Source organism: Elgaria multicarinata, chromosome 13, assembly GCF_023053635.1.
Source record: "Elgaria multicarinata webbii isolate HBS135686 ecotype San Diego chromosome 13, rElgMul1.1.pri, whole genome shotgun sequence".
In the NCBI taxonomy this organism is placed as follows: Eukaryota; Metazoa; Chordata; class Lepidosauria; order Squamata; family Anguidae; genus Elgaria; species Elgaria multicarinata.
In genome coordinates, this window is record NC_086183.1 from 11267691 (window position 1) to 11295234 (window position 27544).

The 27544-nt window shown below is 43.3% G+C and overlaps 1 protein-coding gene across 1 annotated transcript; it reads left to right on the forward strand.

The window, feature by feature from the left end:
- Positions 1–12132: 12132 nt before the first annotated feature.
- On the forward strand, positions 12133–22415 carry ZNF683 (zinc finger protein 683). Its single transcript, XM_063140580.1, has 6 exons — positions 12133–12291; positions 14665–14784; positions 15354–15606; positions 17484–18445; positions 20689–20817; positions 21903–22415. The coding sequence occupies exons 1-6, from the start codon at positions 12133–12135 to the stop codon at positions 22413–22415; spliced, it is 2136 nt and encodes a 711-aa protein (XP_062996650.1).
- Positions 22416–27544: the final 5129 nt, after the last annotated feature.

The window sequence follows — 27544 nt, forward strand, 5'->3', positions numbered from 1 at the left end:
TTCCCTTTTCTATGCAACTGTTAAAGATACAAGGAGCCCTGTCCTCCTTTTCATAGGGTCACCCTAGATAAAGAAGCATGGATTTGCCTGGCAACAAAGAGATTGCAAGGTAAGCACCGGGTGAGTGTCTTTAGGGAAGGCATTCCATAATTATCTGGGCATCACTGGGGCAAAAGCCTCTTCTCCCCTGGGACTGAATCGCATACTTCGAACAAAGGGAGAAACAGGCGGGGCGGGGGCGGGGCGAGGCGGGGGGGGGGGGGCTTCAGCAGAAGCTCTTAATGCCCAGGTAGGTTGGTATGAGAAAAGGTGCTCCTTCAAATATTTGAAACTCGGGTTAGGGCTTTAAAGGTAGGTACATTCACCTTGGGTTGGCCCCCAATGCAAGAGCACCCCAGTGCAGTTAATAACTTAGAAGAAGGCATTTGAACCTGGGTCCACTGCTCTATGCATCACCCTTTATTATAGTCTTCCTTCCAACAAATTTGGTTTTGGCGGGCGGGGGGGGGGGGGGCTGGGCTCTGTTTACTCTGAAGACTGTTGCTGTCATTTCCCGAAATCACCCCTTCCTTGGAAACAAGTTCTTCCAGTTTAAGCGAGGTTAATCAATGTTGTAATCCCACTTCGCCGCCCCCTTTGAAGCCGTTGCCTACCCTTCACCAGTCTCTCTATCTCTTTATGATGTTCCACAGAACATGCCACGTCTCTTGACGCACATGCCTGAGCCACACTTGTGGATTTCCTGTGAGCCTCAGCCAAAAGCTGTCTGCAAAAGATAGAAAGTGGATTTGCGATACTAATGTTTTGCACGGCAGAGACTAATCGCACAATCTTAGGCATGTCTGTTCAGCAGTAAGGATAGTATGTGCAGGATTGCAGCCTAAAGGTAGTTTCAGCACTTTACTATTTGCAGGTGATCAGCCCTCTAAGCCAGCTTTCCCTACGGCCTTTGGCCATGCTGACTGGGGATGATGGGCAATGTAGTCCAACAGATCTGGAAGGCACCAGGTTGGGGAAAGCTGGCTTATTATCTAAGGGCCACTAGCCCCACAGTTTTAGAGAACCCCACACACAGGGCACTCTCAGGAAGCTCCTTTAGAGGTAAAGATGGTTTGTTTTATTTTGTTATTTTTGTCCTGTTTTTCTGGTCAAGATCAAAGTGAGAGAGGCAGTGTTGTGTAGCAGTTAGAGTGTTGGACCAGAACTCGGGAGATCTGGGTTCTAATCCCCTCTCAGCCATGAAGCTCATTGGATGACTTTGAGCCAAAGGGGAATAAAGGTACAATCTAAATGTAATAGTAATAAGTGGCATAAAATTAAACAAAATATAATAAGAAAAGAAAAACAGCTAAAATATGAAACAAGCCAAGCAGGATAAACGTTAAATGAATGAAATATTTAAGAATAGCACAGCAAACAAAATTCATTAAAACCAACAAAGCACATACTAAGGGCTTTTCTACATGAGGCATTTCTTGTGCGCTCAGCATTCCCTACTCACGGTTGTTTACAAGTTCTTTAGGCAATAACATCATCCTCCAGTTTAGCTTCTGTGTCCAATCAGCACTTTCAGTGAGGTTTTTGGAGACAGGAAAATGCAGCATTTCATTGTGGAAGCAAAAGAAAGCACTATTTCCTCTTGTGTTTTTGCACCATTCTGGTATACCACAATGCCACCTAAAGGTTATTTAGCAGAAAAGCAGGAAAAAGAAGAGCTCCTTGTGTAGTGCTCAAATCTCAGTTCTGTGACAAAACCAAGTTTACTCATAGCAGATTAACAGCCAGTTCACAGCTTCTGTAGAAAAGCTCTAAAGCTAGCTGAAATAAGACACATTATCACCAACCCTGTAAAAATGGACAAAGAGGGAGCCTGGTGGATATCTATCAGTTGTGTGTTTCATAATTTAGGCACTACTACCAAGAAGGCACTGACCCTCTTACCCACCTGCCTAACCACACATACGGATGGGACAAACAGATGGTCCCCTGTCTTGATCTTAAATACCAGGTAAGTTCACATAGAAGTAAACTACTTTTCCCTAACCTGGTGCCCCCAAGACATTATGGACTACAACTCCTAGCATTCCTGGCCCATTGGCCATGTGGGCTAGGGCTAATGGGAGTTGAAGTCCAAAGCATCTCAAGGGCACCAGGTTAGGAAGTTGCAGTAGGCATTTTTGAGATTAATTATTGAAGGCAAAGAAACACCATGGATAGCTCCTTTAGAGTTCTGACTAAAAACCAGAATGGATTCACACACACCCCACTGACATCAGAGCCACCAGGCACCACTAGGCCCTGCTATCTGTTTTGAGAATTTGCCAAAACTGCTAGTGGGAACAGTTTCCTCCGCAGTGCTTGAAAGCAGCAAGCTGGTTTTGTGGGATAGGCAGGGCGGCTCTGTGCTCCAACAGAGAGGGACGGTCAGTGGCATCAGAGGGATAGTTTTGAAGTAAAATTCACTCTGCCTAATAGTAGGGCCGGCCGTGCTGCCAGAGTTTTAAGCCCGTGGAGTGTGAAAGGAATCACAGAAACTAAAATTCCTCTGAGCATGTGCAGAAGGTCTCCTGACCACCGAGTCATCAAAGGCAGCTGTGAAGGGGAAAGGAGGTCTGGGTCACACAGTGCAGCTTCCAGCCTATCTCAAACCCTGGCACCTCTCTTCTTAGAAATTTAGTGGCACAGTAGAATATTTTCATTCTCACTCTCTTCCTCTTCCTCCTCCTTGTGGTGTGGTCGCTCTGACTTTCCTCTCCCCATATAGCAAGAACTGAAGAATGAAGGACACTTCCTGTCGCTTCAGCTGAATCATTCATAACGTGCACCAAAGAGATCACGGTGGATTCCCTTCAGTCTCCCAACTAGTCTGACTTCAGAGCAGTGGCACAAATCCAGGTAGGTACTCTGTGAAAGAAACCCTTTTTTTCTTCCCCTTTCTCTTTCTCTTTGGGTGGAATATTTGGCAATATTCCTTTACCGTCTGTCTCTTCTCTCCCCCACGGATCAAATTATGGCTTCCCTCCACCCCTGCTTATACAGGCTGATATCCAGACGGCCCAGTGTTAACTGTTTTCAAAATAGCCATATTTACATCCTTAGCGATATATATTAAGTTTGAATCAAAATGACTTCTTCCCCAACCCAACGGCCGTGGTAATCCTGGGATGCCTCCAGACTTGGATTTTATTATGCGTCTGCCCTGTTTCATTCACAGAATTTTATGAGGGTCCAGATGAGGATGACTTCCATTTGTAAATCGCCTGTGTTTTTTCTGCTGTTTCTTCCACCTTTTTGCTTATCCGAACATTTTGGTTAAGGGGAAAGGCAGAATGGCTACACAACGAATTTTGAACAACAGCACTGGGATATGTCTTCCAGGAAGCACCTATGATGGAAAGATTTATTTTGAAATCTGCATTCCTCAGCAGTCCTTCCTTATCGTGGCCATACTAGCCATTTCTTTGGAATAGCCTGTAAAATCCTGATATTATGGCATATGCTTCTTAGGAGCTGCTGAATCTTTTGTTCTCCACAAATACCTTTAGATGTATGATCCCTGGGAAATTCCAGGAGATTTCTCCAAATGGTAGAATCATGGCTAACTGTTCAAGCAGCCTTGTTCATAAAACTGTAAAAAGAAAGAAAGGAAGAAAAATCATGCATGTAAAAATAAAAAAGAGGAATTGCAAACACATTGAAACAAGAGGTACAAGAGATAGGAATTGAATAATAGAAACAAAATGCGGGTGTGCGGGTTTCGTTTAAAAAATTGCTCAACAAGTAAGATTGCCAACTATTTTATTGGTGAGTAGCAATTGGTATTGCTACTCACAGTTTGCAAGACAGGGCCTTTTTGTGGCAGCACCATGGTTATGGAATTCCGTCTCAAAGAAGGTGAGATTAGCCCAATCCTTGATAGCATTTTAAGTGGGCAACAAAAATATTTTTATTCCTTTCTGCTTTTATTGATTTTTAATTGAAGGCTTTAACTCTGCTCTTTTTGACTTTAGAACTTTAGTTTTAATTTTTTTTCATGTAAATTGCTTCAAGGGGCCAGGTTAGGCCTATATATGGTATTTTTAGTTATAAATAAACATATTGTTGTTTTTGTTGTTAAATTTTATATCTCACCATTTTGTCAAGGGCAACCCACAGCAATTAACAATACAAAATTTAAAACACTATAATAATAAATTCAAAGATAAAAATACCAATAATAATTACAGGGGCAATAAAACCAGATGGAATGAAAAAGTACCATCAATAACAAGAATCCATATGGCCAACTAAATCAGGGCTACAAAGGCAACAGCAGAACCAACATCAATTTAACCCAGTGGCCTTAGCCAATTTTTAGTCTGCTCATAGCATGGACAGAACAGTTGGCTGAGTTCACCCAACATACTAAGCCATTATCATTTATTTTCTGGTGGAACCCATAATGGATTTGTGTGTTGTCTGTGGGATGTTTCCACCACCCACAATGGGTTAATCTGCCCAAACACCCCATTCTAAGAACCCACATTCTGCAGAATGGGTATTGTGGGCTATTTGCATAATCTACTATGCAAAGTGGTTAGCAACCCATCATGGCTTAGTGTGTATTAATTATTCATATTAAGATGTGACAACTGTTCTCTCCATGCTGTCAAAACCTTCACCAGTTGATTTCCACAGGTCAAACTACTGTTGTTAAGAGCACAAGGCTGTGTGCATGTGTTCTGGTCAGTTGGCAACCGTAGAGATGCTGTGATTAGGAGTTTTGGTAGCAGTGACAGATGGTGACTTTTGTGGTTGGTGGGGCAGAAGACAAACCAGAGGAAGAGGAGGAGATTTAGATGAAACCTGTATAGGATTTGGTTCTTGTGTTAACCAAAGACACCCCAGAAAAGAACAAATTACAAAAGCCATCTCATTAGCAAAGGCACCACACTTGACAAAAAATAATTAGATAAATTGGCAGTTGCAACAATTTAGTGATCTGATACAAGAATGGGTGAGTCAAAATACATGCCATACTTTTTTTAAAAAGGAGAAAATGATAACAGATCATCACCTACAGTACAAAGGCACGATGGGAGAAGGGGATAAAGTTTTGGAAAGGAGGGGCATGCCACACTCTAGTGGAATAGAATACATACCTGAATAGAGTAGTGGTAGCTGAGATTTGGGGGGGGAAAGCATTCCAGTTTGGATAGGGACAGTGGCCAGATGCAAAAGAGGACAGGGCTCTTTACCTTTAATGGTAGTGTAAAAGAGGGAATTTCAGCAAGTGCAGGATGTCATGGAAGCTTTTTCCTGTTGTTCTGGTCCTCCAAAGTCCAATGAAGAAGTGGATAAACTTGTCCAAATGTACAGTTTCGCCTGGCTCCCTCTCTGGGGCCCAGAGATTTCTGAGGGCATCATTGGGAAATTCAGCAGAGGGCTAAATCTGCCATAGAATTGCACCGAGCAATTGTGACACATCTACCACACAAAAATGAAAGATCCGCTGAAGCAGCACAGCCTCCATTGCTTCTGCTGCTGCTGTTTTGCCGGAAGGTCAATATCATATCTGAAAGCAAAGTATCGCTCTTACAAAGTTGGAATCGTGATGGCAAAATCATGAAATGTCAAGAAATACTTTTGTAAGCTGCCATGAGAGCCGTTTTTTGGCTGAATGGCGGCATAAAAATGCTTAAATAAAATAAATAAATAAACAAATAAAATCATAACGGTGGAAGAAGGTTTGCTGAGAGAGCTGTATGAGACATCTTCTTATCAACCCAAAAGGTGGACCTACTGGTAAAAAGAAAAGTAAAGCAGGAGAAGAATATGCAAGGAATGGTTACAGAATGCAGGTGCAGTTTTATTCTTAACTTTGGAATTTGCATGGCAAGCCTAAGCATGTTTACTCAGAAGTAATTCACATTGAGCTCAATGGAACTTACTCCCTAGTAAGTGTGCTTAGGATTGTAGCTAAACGTACCTTGGCTTTTAACATGAAGGAAAACTTTTATTATGTCCTTTTAAAATGGCAAGGGCTAAACGAGATCTAGAAAATTTGTGACTGGATCGTCCCATGTTTTCGTTTGTTTGCCTAAAAGCAACTACAGTGCCACCCTGACACCCCAATGGATTGGGGCCATGATGCTTTGGGAGGAGGTGTTAACTCTTTCTCCCCACATGCACACACGAACTACTTCCCCAATGGAAATTATTCCTCCCACCCCCACCCCCACCCTGTCTCTGGACGTTGGTATTAACTGCTGGGGATGTGGTGGTAGTGGTGGTGGTGATACAAGTACCCAGAGAGATTAAGATGTCTATTACTTATTATTTATTTATTACATATTTATACTGCCCAACAGCCTAGGCTTTCTGGGCAGCTTACAACTAAAAACAAGATATGACAATCCAATTTAAAACTTTAAAATCACATAAAATCAGAATATGTTACAGTGCAGGGAAGGCTTGTCTAAAGAGAGATGTTTTTAGGTGGCATTTAAAAGATATTACATTTTCCGCCTCCCGAATCGCATGAGGGAGGGTTTTCCAGAGGGTGGGTGCCACATATATGGGATGGTGGACATTTGGTTCTCTTAATGCCAGGGCAGGCAACCTTTTTCTGCATTTCCTCATGGCTAATCCCTTAGGGGCTGCAAGTCAGTAGGGAGCAGGTCCAAAGGAAAGGATAGGCAGGTCCAGAAACCAAGGTAAATTGAGGCCTTAGCTAGACGGGGCAATCCCTGGGATTGTCCCTGTGCGTCCACATGATGCACAGGGGATCCCAGGATCAGGGAGGGATGATCCCTCCCTTGCCCTGGGATCTCGCCCTACCCTTTGAGTCCGGTTATTCTGCAGTCCCGGGCTGAGCCCTTTCAGCTCATGGAATGTGTGGCCGGGCGTCGCGGTTTATCCCGGTTCCTTGCGAGGAGCCGGGACCCGTGCATGGGGAGCAGAGCTCCTCAGGAGCACTGCGCCCATCGGGGGTGGGGTGGGGGACCGGGGATTTTTTTTAAAAAAACTTACCTTTTGTGCACGAGCACTCATGCGCATCTTCTCCTTTAAGAAATAAAAAATGGCGGGCACAATGCCTCTCCCTCTGAGGTCGTTGCATGCCACGTGTAAACAGAGGGGGGATCTCGTGATAAAAACATTGTGAGATCTTCACCCCTCTGTCATGCAATAGCAGCTAGGTCTAGCTAAGGCCTGAGTCACCTCTTTTCTCTTTCGGCCACCCTGTTTTCTCTCCAATGTCCTTCCCTTTACAGCAGGGATGGGCAGGAGATAAATCTCTGGGTGGATTGCCGTAGTTCTCCAAAGTTTTCTTGAACAAGAGCAAGTCAAAATTCAAGGGGAAAAAACACCCTCTGCCATAGCTGAATAAGATCTACACCTTGTGTACAAATCGTTATGAAAATGAAATAAAAAGGATATTACACTAGGGGCTCACCTACACGAAGCAGGATATTCCACCATGAAAGCAATAGGAAACCAGTATATAAAAGGCAGGAGCCACACTACTGCTTTGTAGCAGTACTGAAGTGCACTGACAACTGTTGGGGCCCGTTGACACATACCATATACCACTTTCATACCTCTATATCCTGCTTGGTGTGGCTCCTGCCTTTTATATACTGCTTTCATACCCCTTTCATAGTGCAATGTTCAGCTTGGTGTAGATGAGCCCTATGAAGCGGTATTAGCGCACTTCAATACTGCTATAAAGCAGTAGTGTAGATTCAGCCTCACCAGTCTCAATGTTCCTCATCTCTAAAATAGGAGTAGCATTGGTTGCCTTTGACCAGGTCTCTCTTCAGCTCTGCTGTCCAGTGTTTAGAGTGTTGTGTTAGACTACCTGATCTCTAGTAACCCATGTGTAGATCTGTACAAATCCCAGTATGTGGTTCATGGGGTGCAATGGATAACTGACTCAGCACCCTGAGCCAGGCTTTGGTTGGCAGGCGTCAGCGGGTATAAAAATCAAAACAAAATAGGTCTCACAGACCTGAAATCTGCCCACTCCTGCTTTACAGGATGTTGTAAAAATTACTGAGATCGTGTACGCAATCGTGATCGTGATTGCTTGAAATATGCTAAATAGTATTATACATATTCTAGGGGAAATTGAGGCACTGTCCTAGTGAAGTGCGCTAATGTCTTTAGTGGTTTGCTCAGTGTGACACAGAGATCTGTAAGCTGTTTCCATGCTCCCCCCTCCCCCGGTAACACACACGCACGTACATGCATACAACCTTTTACTGGAACTATTACCTATTTACTTAGCCGTTCTCATGTTTTCTGCTGAAACTAAACCTTGCAGCATCGTCTCAGCCATTTTCGATGAAAGTGTTGGAGAGGTTGACTCCAGAGTAGTAAAAATGAAACTACTTCTTGCCTCTCAGCTGACACCACGAATCGGGAGGGGGGAAATTACAATGCATTTTGTTCAAGGCACAACCTTTTCAATATAAAACCGACCTGATGGGTTCCAAATTACTCTACATCTATCAGCTATGGTGTTGGATGTCTTGCTATTCCCACATCAAAAGAGCAATTCCTTCATGGGTGGTTTCTTTTCTTCCTCTTTCTCAGCACCCATGCATAGATCAGTGGTCTCTAGGAACTTCTGTGTCTGTGATTAAACATCATGCTTAGAGCATCCGATGAGGACCGGTGATATTTGGGTTCAAATCCCTACTCAGTCATCAAGCTTACAAGGTGACCTTCAGCCAGACGCTATCTACCTACCTCATAGAGTTGCTGTGAGGATAAACCAGTGCAGGGGAGTGTCTCTAATTTCAGTAAAGGTGTAAATCCATCCCAGGTTTCAGCCAGAACCAACCAGGATCCTAAAGAAGCTGTCCAAGGGGCTGGACCCTATCCCCAAAATACTTTCAACACCTTGGATAGCTTCTTTAGAGTTCTGGCTGGTTCTGACTGAAACCCAGAATGGATTCACAGCCCCACCAAAATCAGAGCCACCAAACCTCCACTATAATAAAAGAAGAAGGCTGGGATAAAAGTGCAATAAATACATCTATAATAATAAAGGAAGATGTCTGTCTATGCTATAGTTCCAAGACCATGAAACCTAGACACCTGAAACATGGTACACATACTATTGGAACCTTAGTGGTGTGAACCTCTGGGTTATTTGTTTTTTTAAAAAAACACATTAATTAATTTTAATTAATAAACATGTCCTTGTGTTTGAAGCCTGCAGTACCATCTTTGGTCACCAGATGGTTCCCTAGCCATTGCATACATGCTCTACTCCGACAGCTCTGTGACTTTGCTTGAAGTCATCAATGTATCAGACTAAAGGCTATTCCAACCACCACACTACTGGGTTTGTTCACTAGTAAATAGGTTAAGCAAAAACTGACGGTTACATGCTTATCACGTCTCCCTAAACAGTGAGATGTTCTAGGAGCAGTACTACCAAGTTAAGTTTCCTTTGGGTAAGAGAGCACTGGAGACTAGGGTGGCCGCTTACGCATTCCCAATAGAGAGAAAAAAGAGAGCATCAAATCTGCTTTCTCCAGGTAAGGCTGCAGGTGGTCTTGTAGCCTAGCACTCCCAGCAACTGCTGCATATGAGCATTAACAGAAAGTAATGGGTCAAAGATTATCCCCAAGCTATGTACCTGCAACCCCATCCAGAACAGGATGAACCACCGCACCTGAAGCACCTATGTTGTTGCCTAATAATGCCTCCGCCTTGTCTGGATTACATTTCAGCTTGCTAAAATTGATGCCTTGCTCATTTTTGGTAATGTATCTGGGGCCATAGAGAATAGATCTGTGTGTCATCTGCATATTGGGGACATCTCAGGCCAAAGTTCCAGATGATCTTACCCAGCAATTTCAGGTAGATATTAAAAAGTGTGAGAGACAAGATAGAGTACTGTGGTACCCCGCTGACCAAAGTCCATGGCACAGAACAGGGCAGGGCAGGAACAAACTACTGAAGAGCAGTATCATGTATACCGAAATTGTCCAGGCAGTCCAGAAGGATACAATGGCTGATTGTATCAAAAGCCACAGAGATCCAAGACAATCGTCAGGGTAGCACTCCCACTATCCAGTAATACAAACCTTCAGCACCTTTTCCAAGAGGTTGGTGAGAATAGAGCACGCCCATACCATATGAATATAAGAAAAGTCATACTGGATCAGACCAAGGGTCCATCTAGTCCAGCATTCCGTTCACACAGTGGCCAACCAGCAGCCCACAAGAAACCCACAAGCAGGACATAAGTGCAATAGTATATCCATGGCCATGTTCCCCAGCAATTGCTATACTGCTACTACATAGGTTTACTGCCTCTAATTTCTGGAGGTAGCATAGAGGCATCAGGACTAGTAGCCATTGATTGCCTTCTCCTCCAGGAATTTTGTACGCCTCTATCATGTCTCCCCTTACTCACCTTTTTCCCAAGCTAAACAATCCCAGCTATTGTAACCTTTCCTCGTAGGGGAGTTTCTCCAGCCCCTTGATCATTTTAGGTGGGATAGATCTTCCTTATTCTACTACCAACAATTGTCTTGTGATAACAAGCCCCCTTCCCAATGCTTGTGTAGGTTTCAATAAAACCTTATTGCAAATTTCTAGGCCTGAACATAATTTTCATGGATGATCATTGGGGTGGGTGGGAGGAATTTCAGGGGACTGAAAATGTTCTTCAGACTTTCTCCACCAAAACACAAACAAAAAAACCCTTGCCTTGTTGTTGTTTAAAAATGGATACTCTTTTATACTGTTGTTTTAATATTTTTGATGGTTTTAAATTTTGTATACTTTTTAACGTTCACTGTTTTTAACTTATGTAAACCACCCAAAGAGCTTTGGCTATGGGGCAGTATATAAATTTAACAAATAAATAAATAAATAAATAAATTCTTGTGTTGTCTTAGGAATGAGGGAGAGTGCAATTTCTATTCTAAGCTACTTATTTTTTTCCTCCATACCCATGCTATTCGGAGGTTTTCTGGAGACACTTGCCCTATAAAAAAAAATGCCTTCATAATTGCACTCTTTTCTTAATCATCTTTAATATCCAGGGGGTTTTCAATACTGCTTGCGCAAATCCATGAATGACATGAATTTAATTACATAAAGCATAATTGTTCTTCAGTTCTCAGACTGCATTTGTCATAACAGTACAGAAGTGAGCCAATAGTTGCCAGCATGGGAGTTGGCCATGCCTTAAACGTGTTTGTTTGCTTTTTAGGATAGGATGGTGTTGATTGCTAAGAGACTGATCGTTCAACATTATTCATATCCCTATCGCTCTCAATGAATGAAAGAACGATCATCAGTCTTGGCTATAGATAAACACTGTTATATATAAGAAAATAAATCAAGACAACACTTACCAGTTCTTATGGTCATCCTGTGCAGACATATTCAATCAACAGCACAGTGCCACTTGGGCAGACATAGCTTCGGAAACTGCAAAAGCCAGAACAAGCATAAACTACGCATTTATGAACAATGGTGCCATCAGGATAAGACTTTGGGGCAGAAGTCAGGGTCCCACTAAGCAAAATTAGCAGGAGGGCCCCCAAACACAGGGCTGGATTGCCACATTTTGAACTAAATTAGGTAACACACATTGCCTTCTAAAGAGCCCCCCTCCCCCAGTTAGACAATTAAGTCCAGGGTCTAAAATTCCCTAACTGCACCACTGTTCGTGAATAAGGCCAATGCAGTGAGTCCATGTTTATAAATGGTGAACAGTTTCTGCTCCTCCACTCTTTTTTCCTTCTTTCTGTCTTTATTCCCTTTTTGTCTTCCCCTTTCTCTTTCCACTTTGAGATTTATATCTCCCTCCCCTGCAAGAGTTAGTTATAAAAATATAAGTTCATCTTTGTTTGATTTGTTATGGTTTTTTAACCTTTTAAATAACAAATAATTTGAGTAAAGAAAAAACACACCACCACCAATAGAGCTTCAGCTATGGGGCGGTATATAAATGTAATAAATCAAATCAAATCAATATTTGTGGACATAGCCTAGGCTTCAATATGTGACTCCCAGGGTTGTCACACAGCTCCAATTATCTGGGTTTAACAATGTATAACTGTTCCCCACAGTTGTGCCAGACTCTACTCTTCATATTGTGGCTGGACTGAGAAGACAAGGATGAAAGAAGAAGCCAGGATACCTTGGAGGGAGCAGGCATTTGAGGAGCGATGCACCTACGTGGTGAAGGACCAGCTGTCCGAGCTACACGCTAATCTTCCGCTGGCACAAGCCTCTTTGCCCCAGAAGCTGGCCTTCTGGCACAACAACAACAATCAGGTCAGAGCAGCAGTCCTCCCAGGGTAGATATTTAGCTGTGGTGTCCCTAGAATTATTATTATTATTAATATTTATTTATAAAGCGCCATCAATTTTCATGGCGCTGTACAGAATAAAACAAAACCACAATCCAAAATCATAATCCAAAACCAAAATCATAGAATAGTACAGTTGGAAGGAACCTATAAGGCCATCGAGTCCAACCCCCTGTTCAATGCAGGAATCCACCTTAAAGCCTCCCTGACAGATGGTTGTCCAGCTGCCTCTTGAAGGCCTCTAGTGTGGGAGAGCCCACCACCTCCCTAAGTTATTGGTTCCATTGTCGTACTGCTCTAATGGTCAGGAAGTTTTTCCTGATGTCCAGCCAGAATCTGGCTTCCTGTAACTTGAACCCATTATTCTGTGTCCCGCACTCTGGTATGATTGAGAAGAGATCCTGGCCCTCCTCTGTGTTCCCCTGGGCTCAGCTTTGCACCCCTTCCCTAGTCCTCACCCCCATCTTTTGCACCCTTTCCCCAAGACACAGCCACACATTTTCTAATCTGTACCCTGTCAGCCTCTGCCATTTCCTCCTCCCCACCTCACCTCACCCCAGCCTCAGCTCTGTACATGGGTACAGGCTGTGGCAGGTCTCCACAAGGTTGACAATAGAACCATGTCTGGAAATCCCTACCAAATTTGCCTGGCCCTACATTTCCAGATCATTAGCAGATGCCACTCATACAGTGGTCAACTCTTTTCTGACCATGGAAAGAAAAGAGGACTCCAAGCAATGCAGCTGTGCTGACTGCAGGCATCTGAGATACTCACACAGGAACGGCCTCTGCACACCCAGCTTCTTCTCACCAAAGTATAGGAGGGTAAAACAAAAAACAGAGAGTCGGTACGGTGTAGTAGTTACAACGTTGGGCTGGGACCTGGTGGCCATATGACCTACTTTACAGAGGACAGTCTTCTATTTGAAGGGAGGTCCAGTTCAACTAAGTTTTAAAGATAAACAACCATAAGGAGAGAGAGCAGGGCCTGACCTTGAAGCTGCCCATCGACAATTAGCACCTGGCCAACAGGTATTTCCCACTACGGTGAGCCGTATTGTATTTAAATTAGTCGTCAGGTTAGATCTAGCTTCAGTGATACTTAGATGGGTTGAAATTAATGGGTCTTCAATTAGTCACAGCCATGTTGTCTCATTGATTTCAATTGCCCTCCTTGAAGTATGGCTAGATCCGGATCTAATCCGTTATTTCTAAATGTATGTGTGTATATCCATGTGCAAATGTTATGCAGATCTGTATCCTACTTTGTTGTCTTTTTTGGTAATGTGCAAGTGGCCATCCTACCTGGGAGACCAGGGTTCAAATGCCTATTCAACCCATGAAACTCACTTACAGTACAATTCTATGCATCTCTACTCAGGAGTAAGTCCCATTGAGTTCAATGGGGCCTACTCCCAGGTAAGTGGATATAGGATTGCAGCCTTAGCCTTGGGCCAGTCACTGTCTCTCAGCCTATACTTTCTCGCAGGATTGTTATGAGTAGGGTGACCATATTTGGGAAACCAAAAAAGAGGACACCTAGTGTGTGGGGGGGGAAGCAGCTTTCTGAGTCCTGCAGAAAGTACGTTATTCCCCCGCCACCTTAAAGAACCCGATTGGAGTGGAGGAGGGGAAAGGATTTCATTCTGCACCACCACCACCCACTCCAATTGGGGCCTTTTCTATAATGTCCATGAATGACCCACTTTCCCCTTTAAGACCTCAATTGGAGCTCGGGGTGGGGGAATGATGTGCCTCAAGAAAGCATGTCACTCCCTCCTGCCATGCTAATGGCAGCCTTAAAGGGGAAGGTGTGTCATTCCAGGACATTATTGAAAATTATTGAAAATCCCCCCTGACACCATGGAAAGAACAAAAACCAGGACAAATCCGGGGAAATCCTGACAGTTGGTCACCCTAGTTATGAGGATACACAGGGAAGGAAAGAGAAACGTGTATGCTGCCTTGAGATACTTGGAGGGAAATTTGGATATAAACAAATGTTTAAGGGCATCTTGATCAGGTGGGAGGATGATCAATCATGCAAGGGAGCTTTTCTTCCACCATGCAGAGAAGCTAAGCAATATATGGGTTTCTAGAGCTTCAGGCTTCAAGTCTGGGGTCATGATATCCCCAATTTTCTATGTGTGCACATGTGCATAGAAAACGTTTTGTATAAACCACATATTTTAACTGCCTATATATGTTAAAACATATGCTTTATTCAAAGCAAGATCCAACCACATATGCAAATCTTCCAAATATTGGAGGACCCAGATAATGGGAAGGAGGACCAAGAGACCTAACCTGCAGTGACAAACTTATGGTACTTCTTCAGATAATGGGTGTGATCAGTAGAGAGTGCATCCCGCAAGGCACCCACTTTGGACCGTTGGTTGGGAAGACCTACACTGGAGACGATATTTCAAAGAACATGGATTGGAAGCACTTCTGGAGGGTGAGTAATGGACACAGAACACATAATGGCTCCCTATTAGGCCAGATAAAAGAATCGTACCTGCCAACAAGCAGACACACACCATGGCCAATGCAAATGCTTTCAAATATAGCAGCTTAAAGGCACAATCCTATGCATGTTTAGACAGAGAAAAGTGTACAACTCCCAGTATTCCCCAACCAGCAAACTTATTTTCCAATTGCAGGTGTGTGTGTGTGTGTGTGTGTGTGTGTGTGTGAGAGAGAGAGAGAGAGAGAGAGAGAGAGAGAGAGATTCTTTCTTTCTTTCTTTTAATTCTGCTGGGCCATTTGCAATATATGACATATAAACCCCACATGACTGAAGTGTTACAAGCTTATCTGCCAGGTACGATTTCTTTGTTAAGGGATCTATCAGAAATCATATTTCTATCAATTATCCTATAAGCATCTGATTTCTAACTCGAGGGGGTTGGCAAGGCCCTTTTCGTGTGTATCTTCAGAAAGGGGATCTAGCTGAAGAAGGGCTTACATCTAATACATGATGTCATCCCCCTCGTCCCTCCACCACCATCTCTTCTTCCTGCTCAGGTTTTCTCTGCAGAAGGAAAGCTTCATCACATTCTTGATGTGAATGACCCCTATTGCAGTAACTGGATGTGCTTCGTGAATCCAGCTCCTATCCGTCCAGCCCAGAACCTGATGGCTTACCAGCACAATCTGGAGATCTATTTCTACACCGTAACACCCATCTTGGCTGGAGCTGAACTTTTGGTTTGGTACACCCATGGGGTATCCAGGCACACCCAGTGCTTGCTCTCAAGGGAGTTGTCAACTAAACCAGGTGAGAGAGCTGTACGATGCGCACACCCCTCTTGCTAATATCTTAAGAGACAAGAATTGGGCAAGGGTTGTCTTGTTCCAGGCCCGACAGGATGAATGCATCAGCATTCACCAACTCCACATCATCCAGCCTGTAGAGATGGAAGGAGTTTATTTCTAAGAAACAGTCTCTAATATAGAGTGACCATATGGAAAAGAGGACAGGGCTCCGGTAACTTTAATAGTTAAGTAGAAAAGGGAATTTCAGCAGGTGTCATTTGTCTGCATGCAGCACCTGGTGAAATTCTATCTTCATTGCAACAGGTAAAGCTGCAGGAGCCCAGCCCTCTTGACCAGATGCAAAAGAGGGCAGGGCTCCTGCAGCTTTACCTGTTGTGATGAAGAGGGAATTTCATCAGGTGCTGCATGCAGACAAACGACAGCTGCTGAAATTCCCTTTTCTACTTAACTATTAAAGATACAGGAGCCCTGTCCTCCTTTCCATTTATTTATTTATTGCATTTTTATACCGCCCAATAGTCAAAGCTCCCTGGGCGGTTCACAAAAACTAATCCATAATGTCACCCTATCTAATATTCTGCTGATGTTCTCTAATATTCTGCCAGCCTTCACCTCCAGATTGCAGTTCCATTATTACTAATAATCAAGGCCACTGGACTGGGCATAACTACCCTAAAAACTGCAATTAGTTTTCTACTTCTTTAACTATCTTTGCTTCCCCCAAGGAATCTTGAGAACTGTTGTCTGATGAGATGCAAGAATTCTGCTAATTGAGCCCTAACGCTACTATTCCCTCCACAGAAGTACAATTCCCATGGTTTTCTACAAAGAACTTATTTAAGTCTGTAGTACTGATATGTCCTTCACTGTAGTTTCTCTCTCCTAAGACCAAGCTACATGTTACACTGCAATTGTGTGCAATGAAGCCCCAAAGGACTCTTTTCCCTTGCAAAATACACTTTGGGGGAGCTCACTTATATGGGACATGGGTTAAGTCCTTGCCAGTTGCTTTTTTTCTTAACCTCGCACCCCCCTACCGGACCTACATTTATTATGCAAAAGCAGACCATGTAGGAGTAAAAGCAGGGATGGAACTCATAGTAGGCTTGGCCTACCTAGTTGTTATTAACTTGGAGTCTCCGTATTTAACCTTTTACTTGTCTTAGGTTAACAGAAGACTATAATAACGTTAAGAAAATTAAAATTCACTGGCATACTCCATCTATAAAATGGGAATATTTTCCTACCTTTCTTCCAGGTGAGGTTAGAAAAATGTACCCATTTTACAAATGCTTAATTCCCTGATAATATGGTACATATCTCTGTGTCTTGATGTTTAGTCTGGGGATGAGATAATGTGCTTGCCTTATTGGCTCTGCTGCACATATTTTGATATATAACTTTGTGCTTGTGGCAGATTATGCTAGTCTGGATTTTGGTAGCTTGATAGTAGTGTCTTTGTATTACCCCTGGGTAAAAACAGTTGGATAAGAGGGAGAGTTTCATAGAACAAGTAGAAGGTTTAAGCATTTCCTCCTGTCCTTTCTTTGTTACAAATCACTCCAACCTATAGGTGTTTGTAAAGGAGAAGGGGCCATCAGAGCTACCTAGTCCCATAGAACCTGATATCTGAGGCAGATAGTTTTAAAAAAAGATAGATAGATGATAGATAGATAGATAGATAGATAGATATTTGGCTTTCTTTCTGTTTTTAGATAGACCTTTGGCTCTGTGGCAGATACATTTCAACATCATGAAATTTAATATAAATGTGTGTGTTCTTATATATATCATATTACTATTTCATTTCTCTTAAGTAAAAAATAACTGTCAAGATTAAGAGTTCCAATAAAAACAGATTTTCCTGTTTCTTTGCAGAATTTCTAGATCTGAGAGATTTCCTGGTAGAGCCTTTTCCTGAGATGGGCACTAGACTGCCACAGAATGACTCTAGAAGTGACCAAAAATACACAGGTATTTACCCAAAGAAGCACAAAAATGATGATGAGGAAGAGAGCACTGAAGAGCTAGAACAAGACACAACACCAAGGAAGACAGCAGAAAACCAAAACATTGATTCAAGGACACAGGCCCCTTGTAGAGTCAAAGAGAAGCCCACGAAGCTTAACTCTTCCCACAGTCCATCTGACCAGGAAGTTGTATCCGAGGCATCTGATCCTCCAAGCCAAAGACACATGGGCTCAGAGAAAACACATGACCTCAGTTATTACCCATACAACCCAACTACCTCACTACAGAAGGAACTCCATCTCAGCAACCTCTGTTCCTCATGTTCAGGGTACCAACCCATTGGCAATCTGCCTGAAGCCTTTCACTATGCCTACAGCACTGCCACTGCCCACTACCCCAGATTTGTAGCGCCTCCTCAAACATTCTCTTTTCCATCAAGACTGCCACTGACTAGCCCTAGAGAAATATCACCACTCCATTTGTCTTCCCAGGATGTCTTAGGGAAAGGAGCACCTCTGTATCCTGGGATGTATCAAACTGTCTTCCTTCCCAATTTGCCACAAGGAAAACAAGACACTAAAAAACCACAGAGCTCACTCTCCTCTCGCTACGCCTGGACCTTTTCATTGCTGGGCTCTGACAATGGGCATCCCACCCTTTCACACAGCTCCATAGTTCAGCAGTTGAAACCTACCTCCCGGTTTCCCTACCAGCATGAGACTGTTGACCTCAGTACACCAAAGACCTACCCACCAGAGTCACAGGAATGCAGCAAATCTACATCCTACCCTCTGAAGAAGAAGAATGGCAAAATCAAATATGAGTGCAACGTCTGTGCCAAGGCCTTTGGGCAGCTTTCCAATCTCAAGGTATATCTAGAAACATCAATGTACAAATCAGAACAAGCCCATGAATGCATGTTATCCACCCCATCAGGAGTAGTCTAATGCTCTTAATCTTCCCACAAGGCCTAAATTTACCAACTGAAGCATTGGGCAGGGGGTCTGCATGACACTTGAACTCCTTGATGCAAGACAGCTGTGCAGTGGTTGCTGTTGGTTCTACTCTCTGTCTCCAGGGTTTTCTCCCTCCTGTCACTGGGTGGCTGCCTTGAAGAAAAACCAGCACTATTATGTTGCCTCAGTTGTGTGGGTGAACAAGATGCCTGCCCTGCCCATGACTCACTAGTGGGTAAAGATGAGTCCGTGTTTGGGTCAACAACTTTCCCCTCACAAACATTTACCTCAGGGGAAGGAATCACCTCGCCTTTCTCCCCTGCCAAGCTCTAAGGGGCCTCTATAATGACTAGACTGGTTTTAATACGTCCTAACTTGCTTCAGTGGGACAGACTTCTAAATATACATGCTTGTATCAACAGTATTAAAATTATAGTTGTAAAAGGGTAATTAAAGAAATGACAGTACCACATGATTACGATGACTATTAGCGCTGGAACACACTGGCCACCCTCCCTTAGAAGAGCACTCTGACACCATTATGTTTGAGTGGGAGAGGCAAGGCAGTCAGTAGAAGCCAAAACTGCACCTCTTTGTCTATGGAAACCCTTGAGGGCCGAAGCCATCATCATGACATTGGCCACCACAATGGGGCTGTGGAGATAGAAGTATGCTTGATTCTCAGTGATTGTGGTCATGTGAGGAAGGGGGCCACTCCACTGGTATCCCCAAATGTACCCCCCTTTGCTTTCCCTTCTAAAGTATATAACACTACTAATAATGGGCAGCTGAGCTACCACTGATAAGGGGCACCAAGGGGTGAATAATATTTGCCTTCTGAAGGAAGCCCAGAGTTATGAGGAAGAGGGTATCCCTCCCCTGCTTCAACTTGACAAGCCTTTTATTAGTACGCTTGAACGGACCACTCTTTTTCCGGTCCCTGTCAGTTTCCTATGTTTTCATCCACACATCCATCTTGTGCTTTTTTCATACGGGTTAAAAATGATCACAGATTAAGGCACGGCTGTCATGTTTCTCAAAAAACCTCCTGCCTTCTTGGGAGACAATAATGAGGCCTGCTAAGTAATCCACATCTCTTCCCACCTGAACAGAGTCTAATCTCTAGGAATTTTCCCTTAGGCAAAACTATGCAAACTAAGTGAGACAATTGTCATTTCAAGAAGAATGGAAAGCCCTTTCCCAAGACGTGTTAACTTCAGAGAGACTAGTTCTGAGGCAGCTTCTGACGGGACACCCGCCAGGCCAACTTTCTCTTGCCTTCCTTTAGCTCCGCCTGTTTTGGTCTGTGGCATACTCTAGGATCGGCTAACCTCTCCATGCTCTCCCTCTCGGAAGAATGTTGGCTTCCCACTGACTGTGTATTATTTGCCCTTGATGAGTTAAGCTCTGGAGAGGGTTCACTCCCAGCTGGTGAAGAGCCCGTGAGAGCTTTCCCCCCCACTGGTAAAGGCTGGCCTGTTTCTGGCGCTGACTCCTCTACTTCAGAGTCTGATTCTGATTGATCACCTGAAACACCTTCTTCCAACCCAGGGGGAGCAGGGCTAGACATGACAATGGCTGGCTGGGAGATGATGGGAGTTGTAGGACTTATATTTGTCTAATCATAAATAGGATTGTGCCCTTAGACATGTTCAGACTTGCAAAAATAAATAAATGGTGGTCATATATCCCCAGCCCTTAAAGGAGTGATCCTGTTCAGAGTTCTAGTCATCCTGGAACAGGAGCCTTGTAGCAATGTCTGAGACTCATAAGGGAAACAAGGGAATGAGTCTAGCATTCTTTAGGGCTCATGGTATATGCTCCATAACAGCCTTGACCAAAAACATCTAAGTTTTCCAGATCCAAATACTGAGAGGGCTTTTGTACCATTAAGTGTGGCTTGGGAGCAGAAAACTCTACTAGATTTGGCTCTTCCTATCAGTGCAATACTTTGATCAGAAAAGCTGTATGTGGTAGAATTTCTGCTAATCATACCACTCTTAAAGATATAGAAGCTCTTTTAGAGACAGGACATCATAAATGTAATGTCAGAAAAATAAGGAACTCGGTGGAATCAAACTTGACATATTTGTCTGTTCTTGTTATCCATCGTATTTTCCATCCCTTATGAGTTCACACTGTACTGTCTCAAACAGGTCCACCTGAGAGTGCACAGTGGTGAGAGGCCTTTTCAGTGCCGGATCTGTAAAAAACGCTTCACTCAGCTGGCTCACCTGCAAAAACACCATCAAGTGCACACAGGCGAGAAGCCACATGAGTGCCAGGTAAGAAAACTAAGTTGTTGATCACTTGGAGTAGAACAGAATCTAGGGTGATTATATGAAAAGGAGGACCGGGCTTCTGTATCTTTAACAGTTGCATAGAAAAGGGAATTTCAGCAGGTGTCATTTGTATATATGGAGAACCTGGTGAAATTCCCTCTTCATCACCTCAGTTAAAGCTGCAGGATCTATACTAGAGTGACCAGATTTAAAAGAGGGCAGGGCACCTGCAGCTTTAACTGTTGTGATGAAGAGGAAATTTCACCAGGTTCTCCATATATACAAATGACACCTGCAAAAATTCCCTTTTCAATACAACTGTTAGATACAGGAGCCCTTTCCTCCTTTTCATATGGTCACCCTAGAACAGAACAAATGGGGGAAATTATAGAACGGTGCTGGGAAACTGGAAGGTTGCCCAACTTAATTTTTCTGGCAGGCAGGGCGCATGCGCCATCAACAACTACATGATAGAAGGAAATTTAGTAAACAAAGCTTTTCCTATCAGTGGGCTAGATCCAGACTTTGTTATATTCATTAGAATCAATGGGACTTACATTAGTCACAATGAACTTACATCCCATTTATTTCAATAGGTCTAATTTAAATGTGACGAAGTCTGGATCTAACCCAATGCACTTGCATGCTAGGGAAAGTCCCACATTTTGAATTTGTACTTGTCATGTACTGCTAGAGGTGAAGGAGCAATGCAAAGGAACACTTGCTTCATCTTTGTGCCCTCAGGGGGCCAGGGCCAGATTTAATTGCAGTGCAATTCACCAATAATTCAGCAATTGTGGAACAGCGCTGAACATGAAACAATTAAGGGCAGAAAGCAAGGGAAAAAACATTTAATTAAGTTTGCAGAAAACCATTGCAGAAGCCATGGGGGGAGACATTATAGCATATTATATTAAGTGCTATGAGGAGCCATACTTTTAATTCTGCTCTAGCTGATTTCAGAAAAGCAATACTTCAAAGCAAGCTCAAGGCTTACTATCATCCAGTGCTTGTCATTTCAATCTCAGCCCTACTTTTTACCATAATGTATCTGTGGATGATACAAGAATTGATCTCCCTCTTCCCAGGTCTGCCATAAATGCTTCAGCAGTAGCAGCAACCTAAAAACCCACCTGCGCCTGCACTCCGGGGTGAAGCCCTATGCATGCTGCCTATGCCACAGCCGTTTCACCCAACATATCCACCTAAAGCTACATCAGCGCCTGCACGAGCGCCAATGCCTGTACCGCTGCCCCAGCTGCCTCAAGACTTACATCCATCTGACTAGCCTGGAGGTACACCTGCGGGGATACTGCCCACTCGCTATGTACACTAGCTGCTCCCCTGCCCAGCTTTGCCATTTCAACAACCTAATTGGCCGCTTCGACTTCAGCCTGGATGCTGATCACCTGGAAGAGGGAGAGCCTGATGCTGTCAGGGCTGCTCTGCTTGTGGAGACCATCATTCTGAGGGAAATGGCAGCCGCAGGCCAGGCCAATGCCCTCTGTTCACCAAGCCTCCACCGGCAGTTCGTACTCCTTCCAACAAATGATTTTCCTTTTTATGTGAAGAGACAGTCCTTGCTGACACAACCAGCCTAACATTTTGGGAGACTGCTTCCCCTTTAGTCTTGTGAGTGGAAATGAGTCCTTTGAGGCCTTGCTGCAAGTCCTGCCATCTTCTGAGCTGAGGCAGCTGATGACAAGAGACAAGGCCTTCTCTGTTGTGGCACCCGGTCTTTGGAAATCTCTTTCTTGAGAGATGTGCCTGCCTGGCACCATCCTTGTTTTCTTTTTGGGACCCTGTGAAACCCTTTTTATTTGTCCAGGCCAAGGGTGACCATATGAAAAGGAGGAGAGGGCTCCTGTATCTTTAACAGCTGCATAGAAAAGGGAAATTCAGCAGGTGTCATTTGTATATATGGGGAACCTGGTGAAATTCCCTCTTCATCACAACAGTTAAAGGGGCATGAGCTATACTAGAGTGACCAGATTTAAAAGAGGGCAGGGCCCCTGCAGCTTTAAACTGTTGTGATGAAGAGGAAATTTCCCCAGGTTCCCCATATATACAAATGACACCTGCTGAAATTCCATTTTCAATACAACTGTTAAAGATACAGGAGCTCTGTCCTCCTTTCCATATGGTCACCCTATCCAGGCCTTTTATGTATTTGATGAGGTTTTATGTCTTCATTTTACCTTATTTTATTGCTATGTTGTGGCAAGATATTTTATTTCAATTTTTGTTTTATTGTGTGTCAGGGGGGAGCGTTATATTTGTAAGCCACTCTGAGAGCATTTGCTGAAGGAGCAGCCTATGACAAAATTAACAGAACTCCTGAAAATGTCATAATCTCCTCATGACTCCATGAAACACTTATGATGAGGCGAAAATATAAGATTTGAAAGGAAGGTGATTTTGTACTTGTATTATGTCAGCATTTGGATACTAGTTTGTATTTGTATTTTGTTATGGGTTTTCTATGTTGTGTATATGTTTTATAAATGCAAGTAGGTTTTCACAGACAAAGACAACCACATCCCTCCAACTCACACTTTAGCCTGCTCTCAGGGTTATATGAAATACACTTAAAAATTTTGCCTGTGTAATTGTGACCATAACTTAGCTAAGAATTTAGCACCTGAGCCTGTGCTGAGGGAGGGAGCAAGAAAAATGATTGAATATTACAGTTCTTTTTGCTATTGTTGTGCCCTTAAACAACAACAACAACAACCAGGCATGTTGTGCCATCCAGAAGCAGTCCTATTTTATGAGGTAAAGTGCCCAGCTCAGGCAAAAGATTTTGAGCACTATTAAAAGTGAGTAGGAAACAGGTACATTTGGCACAACATGAGGCACCATCTACCTGAAGTTTTCTTGTGCAATGTAATGCTGTTGTACAACTCCCATTCATTTCCACAAGGCTTATGCAAAACAGACAATAAAGAAATTATATTTACCTGAGGTAAAAGTTTGGTATATTCATAGGAATTATTTTAAATCAAGGACTGAAGTATGATGAGGTAAACTGCGAAAGGGGAAAATGTGTCTTTTATTTTCGACTTGTGCCAGAGGAGATACACTTTTACCTCAAATAAATTCTGTTTCTTTACATTTCCAGTGTGGTGTAATGGTTAGGAGTCAGGAGAACCAGGTTCAAATTGCCCCTCGACCATCAAGTTTCCGTAACCTTGGGTCACTCATTATCATCACTCAGCTGAACCTACCTCACAGGATTGTTGTGAGGGGGAAATGGGGTAGGGGGAGAACCATGTACTGTCCACCATCTGAAGCTCTTTGGAGGAAAGGCGGGTTATAAATGTAATAAATAAATAAATAAATAAATAAATAGGTAAGACCTTTTGGGTAGATTGTGCTCCATCTTTATTAGTAGGAAAGGGTCCTTTGGATTTCCCATTAGAAGCACCAAAATAATTTGAGCTGGCCCTTACAGCCACCCACACATTGTTTGCATGTTTAATCTCATATCCTGCAACAATTTCCATTGCTTTTCATTGTCTATCTCCTAATATATCTGTCCCCATACCATAACTGTCCGAGGCATCCAAGCCACAAAGCAGAATGTGGCTTCTCCCCTGCAAGCCTTTTTGTCTCGCTTTTGAGATGCCTTTAGCATTAACCACATATCCTGTGCCTCATATCCTGTGTGGAAGCCAACAGTGCAACCCAAACCACATGAAGCCAGGGGTATTCTCCACCTGGTCGAGGTGAATAGCTGTATTTTCCAGCACCATCTTCTTGCAGTTAGAAGAGATATGAACCTCTGACACCAAGTACCCTCCAGATGTGTTGGACTACAACTTCCAGCATCCGACACATCTTGAGAGCATGAGGTTGGGCAACGCTGTCCTAGGACTTTACCCCAGTCTTTTGAAAAAAGCTTTAGTTTCTTTGGCCTTCCACTATTTAGTTATGTTTCTGTAACCTGCAACAAACAGCCCATGCTTTGTTTTATGAGAAAGCATTAAACTCTTTTCTGGTGTAGTGTCCAAAGGCACAATAAATGTGACATGAGATATCTGTGACTGTATCTCCTGTTTTTAAAAACAGGCCAAGCAAACAGAATTGGATCCACAGTGCTATGGGAGGGAAGGGGTTAAGCCTCCCACCACCACCCACATTCACTATTTTCCCAATTCAAATCACACTGATTTACCCAAAGCTGCTATTAGCCCTGCTGGCACAATATCAATATTTCTCCCCAGCCAATAGCAATTTGACATGTTGGAGTGCAATGGCACAGCAGGAAAGGGTTAAACATTCTTTTCCCCAAGTAGCACAGACCCAGCACAATTCATAGCAACACAGAGCTGGGGGTGGTTTTAACTTGGGGGAAACCCAAACATCAGGAGATCCATTTATAAATCACTCATGTCACATCTGTTCTGGTCTTAACTTGAACTTTCCCCCTGAAATATGGGGGTAATACCTAATGAGGCAGTAGTAAAGGCAATGTACATGAACTGCTTTAAACATGGAAGATATCTAAATAAATGCATTATCATCATCTATTATTATTATTAATAATCTACCTCTCCTCTGCCTCCCTGGAAATCTGCTGAGGAACTCTGGTTTCCAAAATCGCTCTTTGTCCTTTTTGTCAGTAGGGTGCTTCTATGAAGGGACCTGGCCCCAAATCTATTTTTCAGGTGCCCATTTTTCCCCCCAAGAGTATTGAGTGTCCACAGGTGTCGATGGATTTTTTTTCTTTTCTCTGCTTAATTTCTAGGAGTGCAGGGGGACTGGAATTCTAGGGCGAATCACAACTGAAGAGGGAAGCGTTAATCCTCCTCTTCCAATGAGTTGCAAGCCCTCCCCACAAGTTCACACACACACACAAATATGGCAATCAAGCGTTCATTGGTGCCATTGGAACATACGTTCTAAGCTTAATTAATACATTCTAAGCTTTGCCTTCTGAGAAATTTAAATAAATCCTAGTAATCATTTCTGAATGTGCAGATCTGTGTTCTATGGGTCTGAGCCCTGAATCGTTTGAGTGCCTAGCAATGACCCTGTGTAGGAAGGTTCTCTGTTTGAAGAAGTATCCAGTCTAATTTTAGAGTGTCATCGCACAGGGGGAAATTGTGTTTGCTTACCTTTGCTTCTCCACCCGTGCATTTGTCCCTCGTTACTTCCTCTTTTGAAAGAGGAAGTAAACAAATTGCACATGGCCCATTCAGTGGTCCATTTTGATCCCACTGCTTCTCCTACACACAGCAGGAGATAGCAGCAACTTCCGTTTTTAAAAATAAGTTGGACTTGCCGGGGGGGGGCGGGCGTTTGTTGTTGTGCGAAGAAGGCTAGAAGGGGCAGGAGGTACACGGAAGGCAGAAGATGTCATGAGAGGGACTTGTGAAAATCCGTGAGTGCCCAATAACAAACATGCAATAAAATGCTCATCTGATGGATCTCCTGAAGTCAAAGAATTCATAAGGAGTGAGAGCAGAGCAGAGGCCTAGAACTTGCCCATCAGCACTTAGGGCCTGGACAGGAGTCTGAGAGGGCACACAGCGCACAGTCTTTCCTAGTATGGAAAGATGTATTTTTGCTTAAATCAGGGGTGGCCCTCCAGATGTTCTTGAGCTATGCGGGCTAGGGCTGAAGAGAGTTCAGACCAACAACATCTGGAGGGCCACAAGCTGCCCATTCCTGATTTAAATTATAGTCATTATTTCTAAATGCTCATGTGCATATGTATGTTTATGCAAATCTGTATCCTCTTTTGCCTTTTTTTTTGGCAACGCATCATCGACCACACCAGAGGTGGCCGAAGACATTTTGTTGTCTGAGGTAGAGTAGCAATTGCTCCTCCCTTCCAAGTCAGGGTACATAGGATGCTCAAGGCTGGTTATTTTGGTACCCAAAGCAGCAAATCTCATAAAGCACTTTTCCCCCCTCCCTGGCAGTAACCCCCCCCCCCACAACTGGCCAGTTAATTAGCCAATTAATTAGCAATTGGAGAAATGGGCCTTCTGCATATATGTTTATTTGTTTTACAACTTCCATAGACCGCCCCACATCTAAACAGATTTTGGAGTGGTTAACAATAAAAGATAAGAACAATAAGGGCGTCATCACCAGTGGGGAAATCATGTTTCCTTACCAGAGAGGAAAAAAGTAAACAAAGACCACATGGCCCATTCAGGGGCTGTTTTTATTGTGCCGCTTTTCCTGCACACAGCAGGAGATTGCCTCACATTCCATGTGATAAAACACTTGTCCATGATTGTTGTTGTTATTGTTTTAAAAAAAAGTTTTAAAAGCAGAATACCAATAAAACTGTGGCTGATCAATCACGGAAGACTTGTTGAAATAAAGACGTTTCAGAAGACACTGAAATCAACACGATGCTGGTGACTGCCTGACCTCCAGAGGCAGGGAATTCCATAGAAAGGAGGTAAAAAAAATGAACTCTTTTCTGGGTGAACACCAAGCAGGCCATAGATCCATTTGATGTCACCAACAGGCAAGGTTGATAAGAGAGGTGCTCTCTCAGGTATACATATGTACAGTGCTAGATTTAGAAAAAAGCCGAGTAAGCCATGACTTAGGGCCTCATATTACAAGGGTCTTCTCAATATGCTGGAGACAACTAAGATGTAAGATAGCTGAGATGACATTGCTTTGGCTTAAATATGTTGGAAAATCTGGTGTGACTTACAGCAGAGTTGCTTTATGAAGTGTGGCAACACAGCATTTCATATTG

Coding starts and splice junctions, on each gene's coding strand:
- ZNF683 (XM_063140580.1), top strand. CDS start 12,133: ATGAAAGAAGAAGCCAGGATACCTTGGAGGGAGCAGGCATTTGAGGAG. Junction 12,292..14,664: donor GGCACAACAACAACAATCAG/GTCAGAGCAGCA, acceptor GTACTTCTTCAG/ATAATGGGTGTGATCAGTAG. Junction 20,818..21,902: donor AGAAGCCACATGAGTGCCAG/GTAAGAAAACTA, acceptor CCCTCTTCCCAG/GTCTGCCATAAATGCTTCAG.